At 33.8% G+C, this 15,626-nt stretch overlaps 1 protein-coding gene across 1 annotated transcript; it reads left to right on the top strand.

Annotated features, from left to right (window-relative positions):
* The first annotated feature begins 14,324 nt into the window (after positions 1-14,324).
* LOC149547235 (G-type lectin S-receptor-like serine/threonine-protein kinase At5g35370) lies at positions 14,325-14,966 on the top strand. The gene has a single exon (XM_089794114.1). It carries the CDS (start codon positions 14,325-14,327, stop codon positions 14,964-14,966), a length of 642 nt encoding a protein of 213 aa, XP_089650240.1.
* Positions 14,967-15,626: the final 660 nt, after the last annotated feature.

Below are 15,626 nucleotides of genomic sequence, written 5' to 3' on the forward strand. Positions count from 1 at the left end.
ATGCAATTATGCAGGTTCACAAAATGTTGTGGTGTGCCTAATTTGTGAGAAAGTGTGCTTCTGTAGAGGTGCACTCTTCTAGAATTCATGTAAACTAGAGGGTTTTGATCTAGAATCCCCTTTTCAGCTAGCATTAAGATCTTCAGCAAGTGCACATGAGTTTCTCGAGCTTACCCACTTTCACAAACCATGTAGCAACAAAGGAATATCTCGAATCCAACCACTTCCATTGTAACAATATTGAATCTAAGTCAAGAGGAAAATAGATCTTATGTAAATCCCACCTTGAGTAAGAAACTTGTTGGGAGTCTTGTGTATCTAACAACCACAAGGCTAGATACAATGTTTGGAGTTAATCTGATTTCAAGATTCATGAATTCAGCAAAAGTTTTCCCTTGGAAAGAAGGAAAAAAATATTTTCTCCATATATTAATGGAACGATAAATTATGGAATACTCTATTCATGATTAAATGATTTAAAGATTATAGGATACATTGATGGTGATTGTGTAGGATTCATTGACGATAGGAAGAGTACTACACATTATGTCATCCATTTTGGATTATGTATTGCATCATGGGCTTCAAATAATCAACTAATTGTCACTCTTTCATTAGCAGAAGAAAGGAATGTAGCGTGTCAAGTAGTTTGGATGAGAAGAGTATTCAAAGAGTTGAAACAAGAACAAGAGGATGCAAGAAAGATATACTGTGACAATAATCCAGCCACAACATTATCAAAGGATCTATTTTTATATGAAAGAATCAAATAAATTGACACAAGGTATCATTTCATTAGGGAGCTCATAAAAAATGCAAAATATAGTTTGGAGCATTTTAGAACAAAGGATTGATATGCTAACATCTTCACCAAACCATTGCAAAATGAAAGTTATGTGCATCAAAGAGATCAATTAGGAATGATAGATGATAAATGTGGTTAAGGATAAGTGTTGAAATTAATTCCACCTACCCAACTACTTCTCCAAAGACATCATTTTTCTTCTTTTCATTTTCTGTCAAATCATTGTGTCTAAACAAGTTCTATATTTAAAAAGTATATTATTATAATCTTTTCTAGAAGTTACTTCTATGATGGAATTGAAACATTATTTTAAATGATTTTTAGTTTTTTGACCTCATCTTTTGTTGAGTAGATACAAATGAGATTGAAGAGTTTCTAGCATGTGAGGATAAGTCTAAAAATAGGGGGGTTTTCTCCAATAGGGCAAATTAGTCTAAAAATGGAGAGATGAAGTAATATTTGAGAAAACAAGGGTTTTCTCTAACATAAGGAATAATATGAAAAGTAAATGAAAAAAGATAAATTTTAATGCTCTAGACTAGAGTTTTCTATGTAATCATATATATATATATATATATATATATATATATATATATATATATATATATATATATATAGTTTGAGTGATGTCACTATATTGATATTTTTGGTTAGTTTCATTTCGGTGTCTATATCTCCTCTATCTCTTACCATTAGTAATGGTCATTAAAGCTATATAAATTAAAATTATCTTTCATTGAAGCATGTTATTATTATTCTGTGCTCTCTTTTGTGACATAATAGGTGGTTTGAGAAACGATGAAACCAAATTATTTTTCACGCTTTTTTCCTTTATTTTCCAATGTTTTGAGCCATTTTTAGTTTTATATTTACATAAATCTAAATATTAATTTAAAACTATTTTTTTAGTAGAAATGGAACCATATCATCGATGTGTGTGTGTGTGTGTGTGTGTGTGTGTGTGTGTGTGTGTGTGTGTGTGTGTGTTGATTTTCATGGATGATTTATCAATTGATATGCTTAAATCAGCTATGAAAAAATAATTTGAGATGATTGATTTAGGTTTAATGAAATGCTTTATTCGCATTGAAGTGAATCAAAATGAAAATGGCATATTCATCTCTTAGGGAAATGTATACTAATGGTATTTTGAAAAGGTTTAATATGCTGAAATTCATATCAATGCAAAACAATCATCACAAGTTTTAATCTAAGTCAAGAGGAAAAGGGATCTAATGTAAATCCAACCTTGTGTAAGAAACTTGTTGGGAGTCTCATGTATTTAACAACCACAAGGCCAGATACAAAGTTTGGAGTTAATCTAATTTCAAGATTCATTAATTCAATGAAGTTTCCCCTTGGAAAGAAGGTATATACATACATACATAAATACATACATACATGTGTATGTGTGTGTGTGTGTGTGTGTGTGTGTGTGTGTGTGTGTGTGTGTGTGTCTACAGTTTCAGTGCATATGTAGTTCTGTCACTATTTTGATGTTTTTGGTTAGTTTCATTTCATTTTCTGTATCTCCTCTATCTCTTACCATTAGTAATTTTCACTAAATCTATATAAATTAAAATCATCTTTCATTGAAGCATGTTATTATTATTTTGTGCTCTCTTCTCTAACATAATAGGTGGTTCAAAAAATGATGAGACCAAATTATTTTTCACCCTTTCTTCCTTTATTTTCCCATGTTTTAAGCCATTTTTAGTTTTATCTTTACATAAATCTAAATATTAATTTAAAACTATTTTTTTAATAGAAATGGAAACATATCTTTAAAAAAATGTTATAGCTTTTACACCTATGAAACTATTTGACATAATAATTTTTTATCAATATATTATTTCCTTTATTTAAGATTATTTATTAAATAAAAATCACTTTTTGTGACATAATGTTACAACATTATTAAGTAATTTAATTAGATGTTATTGATCAAATAAATAGTATTGACAAATGAGTTTCAACATACTTAACCATTTTCACCATGAGTGTCGAGTACACAATGTATGCCAAGTTAGAATTTTAGTTAGTGTTGAGCTAGAGTTGGTGCTGAGCAAACTGGAACATAGTATGTGCCAAACAATTTAGGAAAGTTCATGTGCAGAGTAACCGGAAATGTATTCAGGTGCCATGTAATTTAGAAGTAACATGTGTTGAGCTATATAGGATATACCAGGTGCCAAGAAAACCAAGAAACGTAGTTAATGTCGAGCAATCTAGAAACAATATGTGTCAAGCATCAGTAACACTTCATGTGTCGAGCAACACAGGATCAACATAAGAGTTTATGCCATCACGAACCAAGATGTAAAATAGTTATGCATGACTCATGACAAGATAAAGAGATAACATCAAATCCTTCAATTTACCTATAAAATCAACATGCAACCAATCAAAAAATTGGAGATAGCATGCAGCTAATAGGTGAATACAAAGGATTTGAGCATGAACATTCTAATTGAGGATACATAAAAAACCACAAGTATTTATAAGGAGATCAAGACACCATTACAAAAGTTATTTAAGGAAGAAGAAGAAGCTAAAGTTATTACTAAGGTTGCTGCAGAGAAAAGGTGTCAAGGACTTAGTGAAAAGGATAGCATCTATACATCTAGTTGATCAAAAGAAAATAGGGGATACATTCAGAGATTAGAACTAGCAGAGATCAGAAAGGAAGAGCAGATCAAGTGGCTAAATCAAGCAACTAGAGATTGCATTCAATCAAGTGTAATGTTCTAATACTCTCTCACAATTGTATTAGAAGTTGAAATCCTATGGTGATAGGTTAGCTTAATAGCTAGGTAGAAGAGCCTTTGGAGAAGATCATGAAAGTCCTATTAAGTTAGGTGGGTTTAACAATCTATATGTAAATCCTTTAACAGGGTGAAACTTCATGTAAAGTGTTTGTAAATCCTTTCAACAGGTCACATTTGATAGCGTGTTGTATACTTTAACAGGGTAGGCCTTTAACAGGGAAAACCATCAGAAGTGGTTCAACTCGTTGCCATAGTCATTTTTGTGGGTGTCACCCCCACCCCAATTTTACCTTCTTATTTGTGGAGGATTTATGGGTCACCAAAATCTCTTGTGTTGTATGGTGTTGCATGCTTACTTTTCATGGTTGCTTAAATGTTTATAATTATGCATGTTAATTTATGTTATATGTCATTAAGGATTTGAAAAGATAAAAAGGCTATTGCTTCTGATTCACACCCCCCAGAAGCACACTTCCCATTTCATATTCCAACAATTGGTATTAGATCAAGGTTTTCTCAAGGACAAGCCTAACAGCTTGGAGAAAAAGATCTAAAGATGGAAGTCTTCAAACTTGAAAAGATTATTGACAATCAGGTGATTGATGTGCACCTCGCTCTACACAAGGTAGAGGAAGCCAGAGAGGAACTGAAAAAATCCTTTAAAAAAGGGGAGGACATGGCTATAGCTGAAAATGAGATATACTACAAGGAGATTGACACCACACAAGTATTTTCCACTAAAGATTCTAAAGAGTTTGATGTAGCAATAGCATAACTAATGGAGAAAAACAAAGCACAAGTAGAAGAGATAAGATCTCTTAAGATGGAGCAAGAATCACAAGCCATGATGCTATGTGAAATCATTGAACAAAAGAAAAGAGCAGTTGAAGATAGAGCTATGCTTGAAGATGACAAGAGAAACCTTGCAAAAACACTTGAGGAGAAGTCTACTGAACTTACAAAGATCTCAAATATGCAATTGGACATACTTAGCCAAATGAAAAATGCTCATCATGAACTCAAAATGAAAGACATTAAGATCTCTATGCTGAGAATGTAGAATGAATAATTGTAGAATGCATTGAAAATAGAGAAAGAAATAGTAGAAAACTTCAACAAGTCAAGTGAAGCCATCAAGCACTTTGAGCAATTGTTGAAATCACCAAGATCAAACAATGATACATCAAGACTTGGATTCACTAGTACTGAAGAAGGTGAAACATCAAAGAGTGCTAAGCAATGGAGTGACAAATGTAAGAACTCAAAACCCACTTGTCATTACTATACTAAGAAGGGGCATACTGCTAATGTTTGTGGAAGTAGAAAGATCAATCAGTAGAACACACCTAAAAGCAAAGGGTGTCATCATAACTGTAACAAGAAAGGACATCAAACACAAGATTGCAGGACTAAAGTCACAAGGACACAAAGATTTCATGGTCACTACTACAATTGCAAGAAGTATGGACATAGAGCCTTTTAATGTAGATCAAAGCCTATGTGGACACCAAATCAGCATACAAGGAGGAACAACTAAGCACACCATTGGGACTATAATACAAGGCAAAGTTGTCACTACTATCAAGAATATGGTCATGTACCTCAGAACTACAAAAGAAAAAACTTCAATGGGAACTATAGCAGATGGTTGAATCAGACCACATGTTTTAGCTGCTTAAAGATTGGACATGTTAGCAATAACTATCCAACAAAGGCCAAGGCACCCAAGACTGAAGTTAACAAGGGCAAAGAAAAGCTTGATGTTGAACACATTAGGGAAAATATGAAGAAAACGTGGAAGAAAAGAGATGGACCAAGCACATCAAATGGAGGTGTCACTTCACGCAAGATGTCAAGTGATCACACCTCAACCAACTAAGCACTAGATAAGCTTATGGGGCTGATACATATAAAGATGTATCATACATCAGCTCAAAAGAACATAAATGCTCTACAAAGAAGAATTTTGCATGAGATAAGATACCACAATCAAAGTTGAAAGATGATGCCAAGTTATCTTTGGTTGCTAAGTAAAACCTCAATACATGCAAAGTTGAATAGTCTAGTAGCTGCCGAGTAAGACTAGATAATGGTTGTGGAGTGATTGACAAGATCATTAGATGCTGAGCGATAGTAGCTATTAAGTTAGAAAATTCTTTGAAAGCCAAGTGATAGCTTTATGCAAAAATTGTAATAAATGCTAGGTTTCAAGACTAATAAAAGAAAACATCATTCATTTTTTGATCGTTCAAATTGAGAGCAAATATGAGTAGAGTGACTAGGTGATTTCCCAATGATAAAGAGGCAATTTGGAGCAATATAATAGCTACCCAACTTAATTCCATTGATTTACCAAGTATTTTAGTGACGAGCTATATAGTTTGTAAAATTTGTTTAAACAGTAAACACTAGTTTAGTTAGCTATGTCATCTGGTTCTAAGTTGGCTAAGGGAAAGCAAGGTCTAGAAATTCAATTGGTCAATAATGAAGTCAAACAACCCAAGTTTAGACCTATCCTAGAGGTTGCATACAAAAATGATCCCGCCAGTGCCCTATCTATGATCCCTTACAATGTAGTCATGGTTTACGATGTGCGCAAGTGCTATAACTATAAGATAGGGGCAATAGGTGATTTGGAAATTGCAAATGCATATGAGAAGCTATGTGACAATGGAAAACTAAAAGATGAATATGCTATAGTCAAGAAGAAGTGATTGACAAAAGCCCTAGCTTTCCATACAGTATTTAAAATTGAATGGATTAGGATTATTTTAAGCAGAATCCATGATGGAACTTTCTAGATATAGACTAGCCCAAAAAAATTTACCAAGAAAACTATCAATAAGGTAACTAGATTCCAAACTATAGATTGGACAAAGATCCTAAGGAGTGATAAGAGGGAGAGAATAGAGAAAAACACTAGTGCCAAGTGGAATAATAGGGGTATGACAATAGATACAATCAAAGACCCCCTAATTGACTTTGCAGTGAGGGTGATATCTCACAAATTCTATCAATCTAGTAGGTTGAACAATGTACCCTGCATAGCAGTGGATGTAGCATATAAACTTGTGAAAAAGGATCATACCTATGATCTTGCTGAGCTAATGATGTAGCAAATCAATGAAAACTTGGGAGCCATAAGGAAATCTAAAGGGGCTCAATGCAAGTTTGGTGCAGTACTGGTCTGCATGTTCTTTTATATGATGAAAGAATTTCCTTCTATTGGTAAGGTAAATTGGAGTTAGGACAGGATAGTAATTGAGCAGATCAATGGATTTATTGCACAAATGCGAGAAAATTTTGATGCTCAAATGACTAGCTACTTTGAGGACTTCAAATAGTCCATGAAACAAAGAATGAGAATCCCAACCTTATTGGTGGAGCAACATGAGAAAGACATCTATTTTCTAGTGTATATTGCCTATACTTATATTCAAGTAGTCATCCCTAGAGTTAGATGGCTTAGACCATTAGGATATGAGCTTGATGTGGACCAAGCTTTAGTAGCCATTACAACATTGCTTGCAAAGGAAACTAAAAAAATTGCAAAGAATTTGGGTACCTATGATGTTGTTAAATCAAGAGTGGTAACAGAATTCAAGATAACCAGTGTAGTCCAAAGGAAGGACAAGATTGTGAAGAAGCTCAAGAAGAAATTTGGGGCAGATATAGGTGACACAAGGACTACAAAGGAACCAGAAGAAATTAGTGATGATGAGGAAGAAGATGACAATGAGAAAGGTGAAGATGAGTCAGAGCAAGGGCCACTTTGATTGGCCAAGGGCCTAGGAGAAGATAAGGATGAGGGTGCTGAGGAAGAACAAGCCAAGGAAGCACCCCTCAAGGCTAGAGTCATAAAGAGAAAAGAAAAGACACCTCCTACTCCTCAACCCAAGCCAAAGAAAGTGGCAAATTCTCCACCTAAGAAGCTGACCACCAAAGCCACCACTAGGGCCACCACACAAAAGGAAAAAGAGGAGGCTGCTAAGAGGAAGAAACTCACTAAGAAGATTGCAAATGAGCCAAAGAAAAGGCAAAAGTATGTGGCTCAATCTGATTCTGATGAAGAGAAGACAGAATCAGATGAAAATAGTCAATTTAAAGTGGTAAGTCATCCCCCTAAGTCTTCAATTGACAAATTATGTGTCAAGATTAGGAATGGTGACTTAAATGATTTAAAGAATATAGATTTTAATAAGCTCATAATGGATGAGCAAATTAAAATAGAGGAATTTGTCTATAGTATGATGGCATAGTCTAAAAATGCACCTCTTGAATTGGATGGCTCATTGCTAAAGGAATTGTATCAGATTGTAGAGGATAAATGGCACTTTTGTCTGAAAACAAAAAAGAAAATAAGGGAATCTACACTTGCTAGGTTGTTGCCCGATTTGACTAAAAGTCAAATAATTAATGCAAATAAAAGGCACAACAATAGATTCACTCCCAAATATAGAGCATTCTCTATACTACAAAATAAATTTTAAGAGGTTGTGAATAAATCAACAAGATTGTGGAAGGTAATCTACAAGAAAATTGATGATGTCTTTGATGAAGAGTATAAGGTAGAAGCAAGTGCCAAAGAAAAGGAGAATAAGGAAGAAAGAAGAAAGAAAGTGGATGCGAAGAAGGCAGAAGAGAAGAATAATGAAGAAAAGAAGGAGGAAATGAGTAAAGAAGAGGAAAAGGAAATAGATGAGCAACAAGACCAAAGTGTGCAGGACACACAATTCCACCTCCTAGCCCTCCTCACTCTACCATGACAACTATAGAGACAATAAAGATAAAGGATGTTGCTGATACCTCTTGTCAAAACATTAACCCTTTGACTGCAGAGGATCCCACAAAGATCCTTGACCAATCAACACAAGTAGTGAGATTATGCACAATTCCGATATTGGTCAGTGTTGATGAACTCCAAAAGTCAGCAGAAAAACTAAAGGATGTCAAGGTGAAAACACAAGAACCACCTAAGACTACTCAAACTATTGGACTTTTACTCCTTCCACCTCCATCTTCACCTAAAGGAATCACTCAAGCACTTTAGGAGCCGAGTGCAACAGCAAGGGAAGACAAAAGATAAAAAAGTACAATCAACAAGTACACCACCGGCTACAATGACACAAGCAGAAAAAAAAGTGGGGGGGAAGGAAGAGAGAAAAGATAAGGAGGAATCTGCAATTCAAACTTTGGTAGAACTACCAAAAACAAGTACTCCTACAAAACCTCTTTAGCAGTTGAGCACTGACATGTTGGTACTACAAGTCAAAATGCCAAGCTCAAGCTCTACTAGGGTAATTAGGATAACTCACTATGGAATTCCTTAGCTTGATGAAGAAATTAAGATACCCTATTATGAATCTAGCACTCTGACTGAAGAAAAGATGAATGAGATTCAAAATGCATTGGATAGAAGAAGGAGGCAAGAGGCATTAATAAAAGAGTATAAATAAAGGCAAGCAATGAATGAAATCAAAGACATATTCATGGATGCCTTCAACCTACAATCTCTAGATGAAACAAGGCCAATCATTGAGCAACTATCAAATATAGTTGATCAGGTGAATAATGAGGACCATGATACAAATGCAAAACTAATGGAATGGTTACAGAAGAAGTTCCAAGGAAATGTCAACCAAAAGAATTCAAATGACATCATTTTGGGACAAGTTGACCTGGTGAAGAAATTAGATAGAGTCAATGTAGTACTTGGGAATAGCTTCTCCCTTTACACCAAATTGTGTGACTTTTCCAATTTCACACAATAAACAAATAAGAAGATATTGAGCTTGGAGAGAAATCTTAAGATTTCTAGCATGAAACTACCCACAAATCAAGCTTAAAGTAAGAAGCATTTTGCACAGATGCTTCACACTCAGACGGACTTAACTGTATTAACAATAGAGGAGGAAAATATTAAAGCTAAGCTGATGCAAATTTAGTCCTCCATCACCCCTCACTTAGAAGTACTTCACGGAGAGTAGATGTATTCAAAGAGAGTCCTGAAGAAAGACCCCAATCTTTCTACTCATGAAGGACTTGTACATCTAGTAGTAGAACTTACAATCCAACATAAGTGATTGGACATTGCATTGAACAATTGGGATGCAACTCTAAAGATACTCCTTGAGGTAAATAGTGCATTTTTGGCCAAGCATAGTATTACTCCATAGAACCCTTTGACATCAGTGTCAAAAAGGGGGAGATATGTTCAAAGGGGGAGTAATAAGCATTAGAGGATATATGCAGATAATATGGGTAATTACCAAATTTTGATCATTTTGATTATATTCTTTCACTTCGTTCTCTCATTCATTTTGAGAATAAAGTGGAATGATTGTGAATAGTCATAAAAAGGAGCAAACAAGTAATAAAGGAGTGAAGGGGAGATGCAAAATTTTGGTAATCACATGAAAATAGGGACATTAAATAGATCAGAATGCAGATACAAGTAAAAAATAGGACAAAGGATAGAGAGGATTAGGCACATTGGTACATAATTTCAATTTCAAGATTTGACAAGGCATAAACAACTCAAGGGGAGTCATAAGGTATATTGGTAGCCATAAAATTTTGACATTTTTGCATATAAGTCGAGCAAGTAAACAATGTACTTGATAGGATTGGATCATAAATGATCAGTTAAGTGTTTTTGACACTGGTGTCAAAGAGGGAGATTGTTGATCAAATAAATAGTATTGACAAATGAGTGTCAACACACTTAACCATTTTCACCATGAATGTTGAGTACACAATGTATGTTGAGTCAAAATTTCAGTTAGCGCTGAGCTACAATTGGTGCCGAGGAAACTGGAACATAGTATGTGCTGAACAATTCAAGAAAGTTCATGTGCCAAGTAACAAGAAATGTATTCAGGTGTTAAGAAATTTAGAAGTAACGTGTACTGAGCTATATAGGATATAACAGGTGTTGAATAAACCAGGAAACGTAGTTGATGCCAAGCATCAGTAACACTTCATGTGTTGAGCAACACAGGATCAGCATAAGAGTTTGTGCCATCACAAACCAAGATGTAAAACGGTTATGCATGACTCATGATAGGATAAAGATAAGATCAAATCCTTCCATTCACCTATAAAATCAACATGTAGCCAATCAAAAAATTGGAGACAACATGCAACCAATAGGCGACTACAAAAGATTTGAGCATGAACATTCTAATCAAGGATGCATAACAAACCACAAGTCTTTATAAGGAGATCATGACACCATTACAAAAGTTTTTGAAGGAAGAAGAAGAAGCCGAGGTTATTACTAAGGTTGTTATAGAATAAAGGTGTCGAGGACTTAGTGAAAAGGACAACATCTATACATCTATTTGATTAGAACAAAATAGGGGATACATTTAGAGATTAGATCTAGCAAAGATTAGAAAGGAAGAGTAGATCAAGTGTCTAAATCAAGCAACTAGAGATTGCATTCAATTAGGTGTAATGTTCTAATACTCTCTCACAATTATATTAGAAGTTGAAATCCTATGGTGATAGGTTAGCTTAATAGCTAGGTAGAAGAGCCTTTAGAGAAGGTCATGAAAGTCCTATTAAGTTAGGTGGGTTTAATAGCCTATATGTAAATCCTTTAATAGGGTGACACTTCATGTAAAGTGTTTCTAAATCCTTTCAATAGGTCACATTTGACAGTGTGTTGTAGCCTTTAATAGGGTAGGCCTTTAACAGGGCAAACCATTAGAAGTGGTTGAACTCATTGTTGTAGTAATTTTTGTGGGTGTCATCCCCGCCCTAGTTTTACCTTCTTATTCTTGGAGGGTTTCTGGGTCACCAAAATATCTTGTGTTATGTGGTGTTGCATGCATACTTTTCATGGTTGCTTAAATGTTTACAGGTATGCATGTTAATTTCTGTTATATGTCATTAAGGATTTGAAAAGATAAAAAGGCTATTGCTTCTGATTCACCACCCCCCTCCCCCTTAGAAGCACACTTCTCATTTGAATATTCCAACAGATGCTCCTTATTTTTTATTTTTTTTAAAGCATTTAACATTTTCTATTAGTTCTATTATGAACAAATTTTATATTTAAAAAAGTATATTTAAAAAATATTTTCTAGAATTTACTTCCAAGGTGGATTTGAAACATTATTTTAAATACCTTTGATTTTTTAACCTCATCTTTTATGAAGTAGATATAGTGAGATTGAAGACTTTTTGGTGTGTGAAGATAAGTATAAAGAGAATGGGTTTTTTGCTATAGTAACACAAATTAGTCTTAAAATAGAAAGATGAAGTTATATTTGAGAAAATAGGAGTTTTATCTAGTAGATCAAATAGTATGAAAAGTAAATGAAGAGAGAATTTTGTAATGCTTTGAGTACTATTTTTAATGCAATCATATTATTAAATATCTGTCTATGTGTCCATCTAAGCTGTGCGTGTGTGATTACAAGTTTGAGTGCAATCTAGTTTTATCTCTATTTTGATGTGTTTGGTTGGTTTCATTTTATTCTCTATATCACCCATGTCTCTTACCATTAGTAATGTCCACCTATATAAATTAAAATCATCTAACATTCAAGCATGTTATTATTATTGTGTGTTCTTTTTCTCCATAACAAGTGTTTCAAAAAATGATGAGACAAAAATAAAACATCCTTTTTTTTCCATGTTTTGAGCCATTTTTATTTTTATCTCTACATAAATCTAAATATCAATTTGGAATTATTTGTTTATAGAAATTGAAACATATCTTCAATAGAATATTTGTGTTTTTACAACTACATAAATATTTGATATAATAATTTTTTATCAATATATTATTTTCTTTATGTATTGTTTTCTTTATTTAAGATTATATAAGAAAAATAATTAATTTTTGTGACATAATATTACAACATTATTACGTAATTTTATTAGTTTCTCTTTATCTTAGCATTTATAATTTTTATTTAGAATTTGTGTGAAACTTTTCTTTGGAGTAGAGGGTTTTCAACTGATAATAAAATGATTTGATATTGAAATTTATTTTAAATTATATTTTAAAATTATTTCACATCAAAATATCTTTCTTATGTTAAAGATCTATTCTATTTTATTTTTAAAATAATTTCTCATCAATAATCTTTATTATTTTTATATAAGATATTACATTATAATTTATGTTAAAATTTGAAAGTTTAAGAAATTGAAGTTTTAATTATATTAATAATATATGAGTTGATTTTTTTTCCTACTTATCTCCATCTCCTTCCCATCTTCGATCTCTATCTCTACCTATTCTCTTTCTATTTGTCATTTCTCTCTATCTCCCCCTTCCTCCACCTATCTCTATCTCTCTAGATCCCACTAGTTATCTTTCTATATTTAGTTCTATTGTTGTTTTCATCTATCCTCCTTTATCTCTAGTCATCATGTAGCTTGTCCAACCATATTTCTCTCTTTTTTGTTTTTAACCTCTTTCTTTACCTCTATACTTTTTTTTTGCCTCCAGAGTCTATATCTTTGCCTCTCAACATTTATTCTTCCATCTCTATCTTTTGTCGATCTTATTATTGTTTAATCTCTCGACCCCTCCTACCCCACTTTATATGTCTCTCCCACCCTCTCTCCTTATTCATGCAAAAATTGAATGAGTCCTTTGCTAAGATGTTTTGTTTCACATTGTATAATTGATTTGAAACTATACTGACAATTTTTTCACACAAATATCAATGCTTGCCCAATGACCTACCAAATGAGCTCATGTAGTACACAATGTATTAAACAAAGCTATACTTATATTTCTAGTCGACCTTCAACACCTATTTAATCTATCATACAGTAAAGGGCCATTGCTAGTCAATACGCTGATTATAATAAAAGAGAAAAGTTAGACAACAAATTAATGATGAGCAGTCATGTTGATTATTATAAAAGTGAAAAGTTTGGCAGTCCATTGATGATAGACGGTAGGAAACATTGACTAACATAAATCTTACCTAAGGGGACACTTCTATTATTTAATCTATCATTCAGGAAAGGGTCGTTGCTAGTCAATATGCTGGCTATAATAAAAGAGAAAAGTTGGACAACCCATTAATGATGAGCAGTCATGTTGATTATTGTAAAAGTGAAAAGTTTGGCAGTCCATCGATGATAGATGGTTGGAAACATTGACTAACATAAATCTTACCTAAAGGGAGACTTCTATTGTTTTCGAACTTGAAATGTTTCCTTGATAAGATTCAAAATGACTATAAAACCAACAGAAATGACTGTATACAAGAATTAATTAATTAATTAAAAATTGTAAAACAATACTATTTTAATTTTAAATTAAATAATAGATAATAATGAAATGTTAAAAACGGCTATGTAGACGCTTCCGATAAGATTTACCATTTTAGTATAAATTTTACATAATACCACCGCTAGACAGGGTGTTTTACGAATGTCTACCGTCACTTGCTCTGTGCGGACCATAGAAATAAAATATGAAAATCTGATATCCACCTAACTTAACAGGAGTCAAATAAATGCAATTCTAATTAGTTTGGCAGTACGAACATTTCTTATGGTTGTCCGCGAAGACTTTGCAAGCCATACTTTTCCGGTCCTATTTAGGTTCCCCAGTCTCTATTAACCCAATAGACTAACTTTAATATCATTGAATTTTTTAACTTACGTTATAGTTTAACTTAACTACTCTCTCATAATATTCAAATCGTCTTTCATCCGGGCACGTTATCTTTCACCGGTATCTCTGTTAGACATAATAGCTGCTTCAAAAAATGATGGCAAGGGATTGTAATTTGCCCTCTTCTCTATTTTCTCTAATGCTGCCACTCTTTCTTATATCATGTTCACTGTTTCCAGAGAGTCTTGCTATCACTCCCACAGCTGCTTATGGAGGCAGAACTTGGAGAAACAATTTCCAGTCTCTAGATATCCTGACACCCTCTGTTTCCAACGATGCACTTGTCCGACCGATCCTTCTGAGCAGCAATACCTCATACAATAATATGACTCTGCAGTATGGATGGGGATTCTTCTGCTATGGCAGCCCTTGTGAAACAGGCTACCTATTTGCAACTTTCTTTCTTGTCTATGCTATTGATGGTAGGCTGTTTGATATGGAAATGGTGCGGAGTTCAAACAGAGACCAGATTTTGCAAGAAAACGCAGCTGTAACACTGACCTCCTTGGGAGAGCTTGTATTAGGGAACTCAGATGGCACTCTTCTCTGGTCCACAAATACATCTACCCAAGCTTTTCAAAGGATGGAGATACAAGAATCTGGGAACCTTGTTCTATTTAACACCTCTGACTGGATCATCTGGCAGTCTTTTGATTATCCGACAGATACCGGGCTGCGAGGGATGAAATATATGGTGGGACAGAAATATATTTCAAACATCTCTCCTGCTTCACGATAACTTCGCTATGTTTACAACCTCCGCACCGCATCAAATGTATTACAGATATCCTGAGGAACCTCTACATGTGGAGTTATCGTATGCCCAGTTTGACGATCAGTACCTCAATTATTATTCTCAAGGACAACCATCGCCTGTATATAGAATAGCAACACCCAGCAGCACCCTTTACAATAAAATGGATTCAGATGGGATTTTGAGAGCGTGCTTGGTAAAAGAAACAGAAGGAAGATCTTGTATTGTCTTTGCACCATTTTTCCGGACATCAGTGCCTGCGTGTGTTTTGTCAACGTAAATTAATTACATTGCAAAGCATCGTCAGCACCGACCAAGAAGCTTCCAGAGGCATGTGCGGCCATCCCTCCAACTGCCAACTACTCTCAGTAAAAACATTACCAAACTCTTCTCAGATTTATAAAAAAATTTCAAAAAAATTGTTGTGAAGTCTATTGAGTTAATGTATAATAGGAAACCTTAATACGACCAGAAAACCATAAGTTACAAACCCGAACTTTTTGTTGTTCAAAAAAGTTGTTTCTATGATAGGAAAGCAAGTGAAATATGAATAGCTTAAATCTCATACTCCTAAACTAAAAGTGTTATATAATTATAGTTAACAAATTTTTTCAAATTTAATTTTTCATTAATATGTGATGTGTG

This window comes from Cupressus sempervirens, chromosome 7, assembly GCF_028749045.1.
Source record: "Cupressus sempervirens isolate cs-2001-9-10 chromosome 7, ASM2874904v1, whole genome shotgun sequence".
NCBI classification, from domain to species: Eukaryota; Viridiplantae; Streptophyta; class Pinopsida; order Cupressales; family Cupressaceae; genus Cupressus; species Cupressus sempervirens.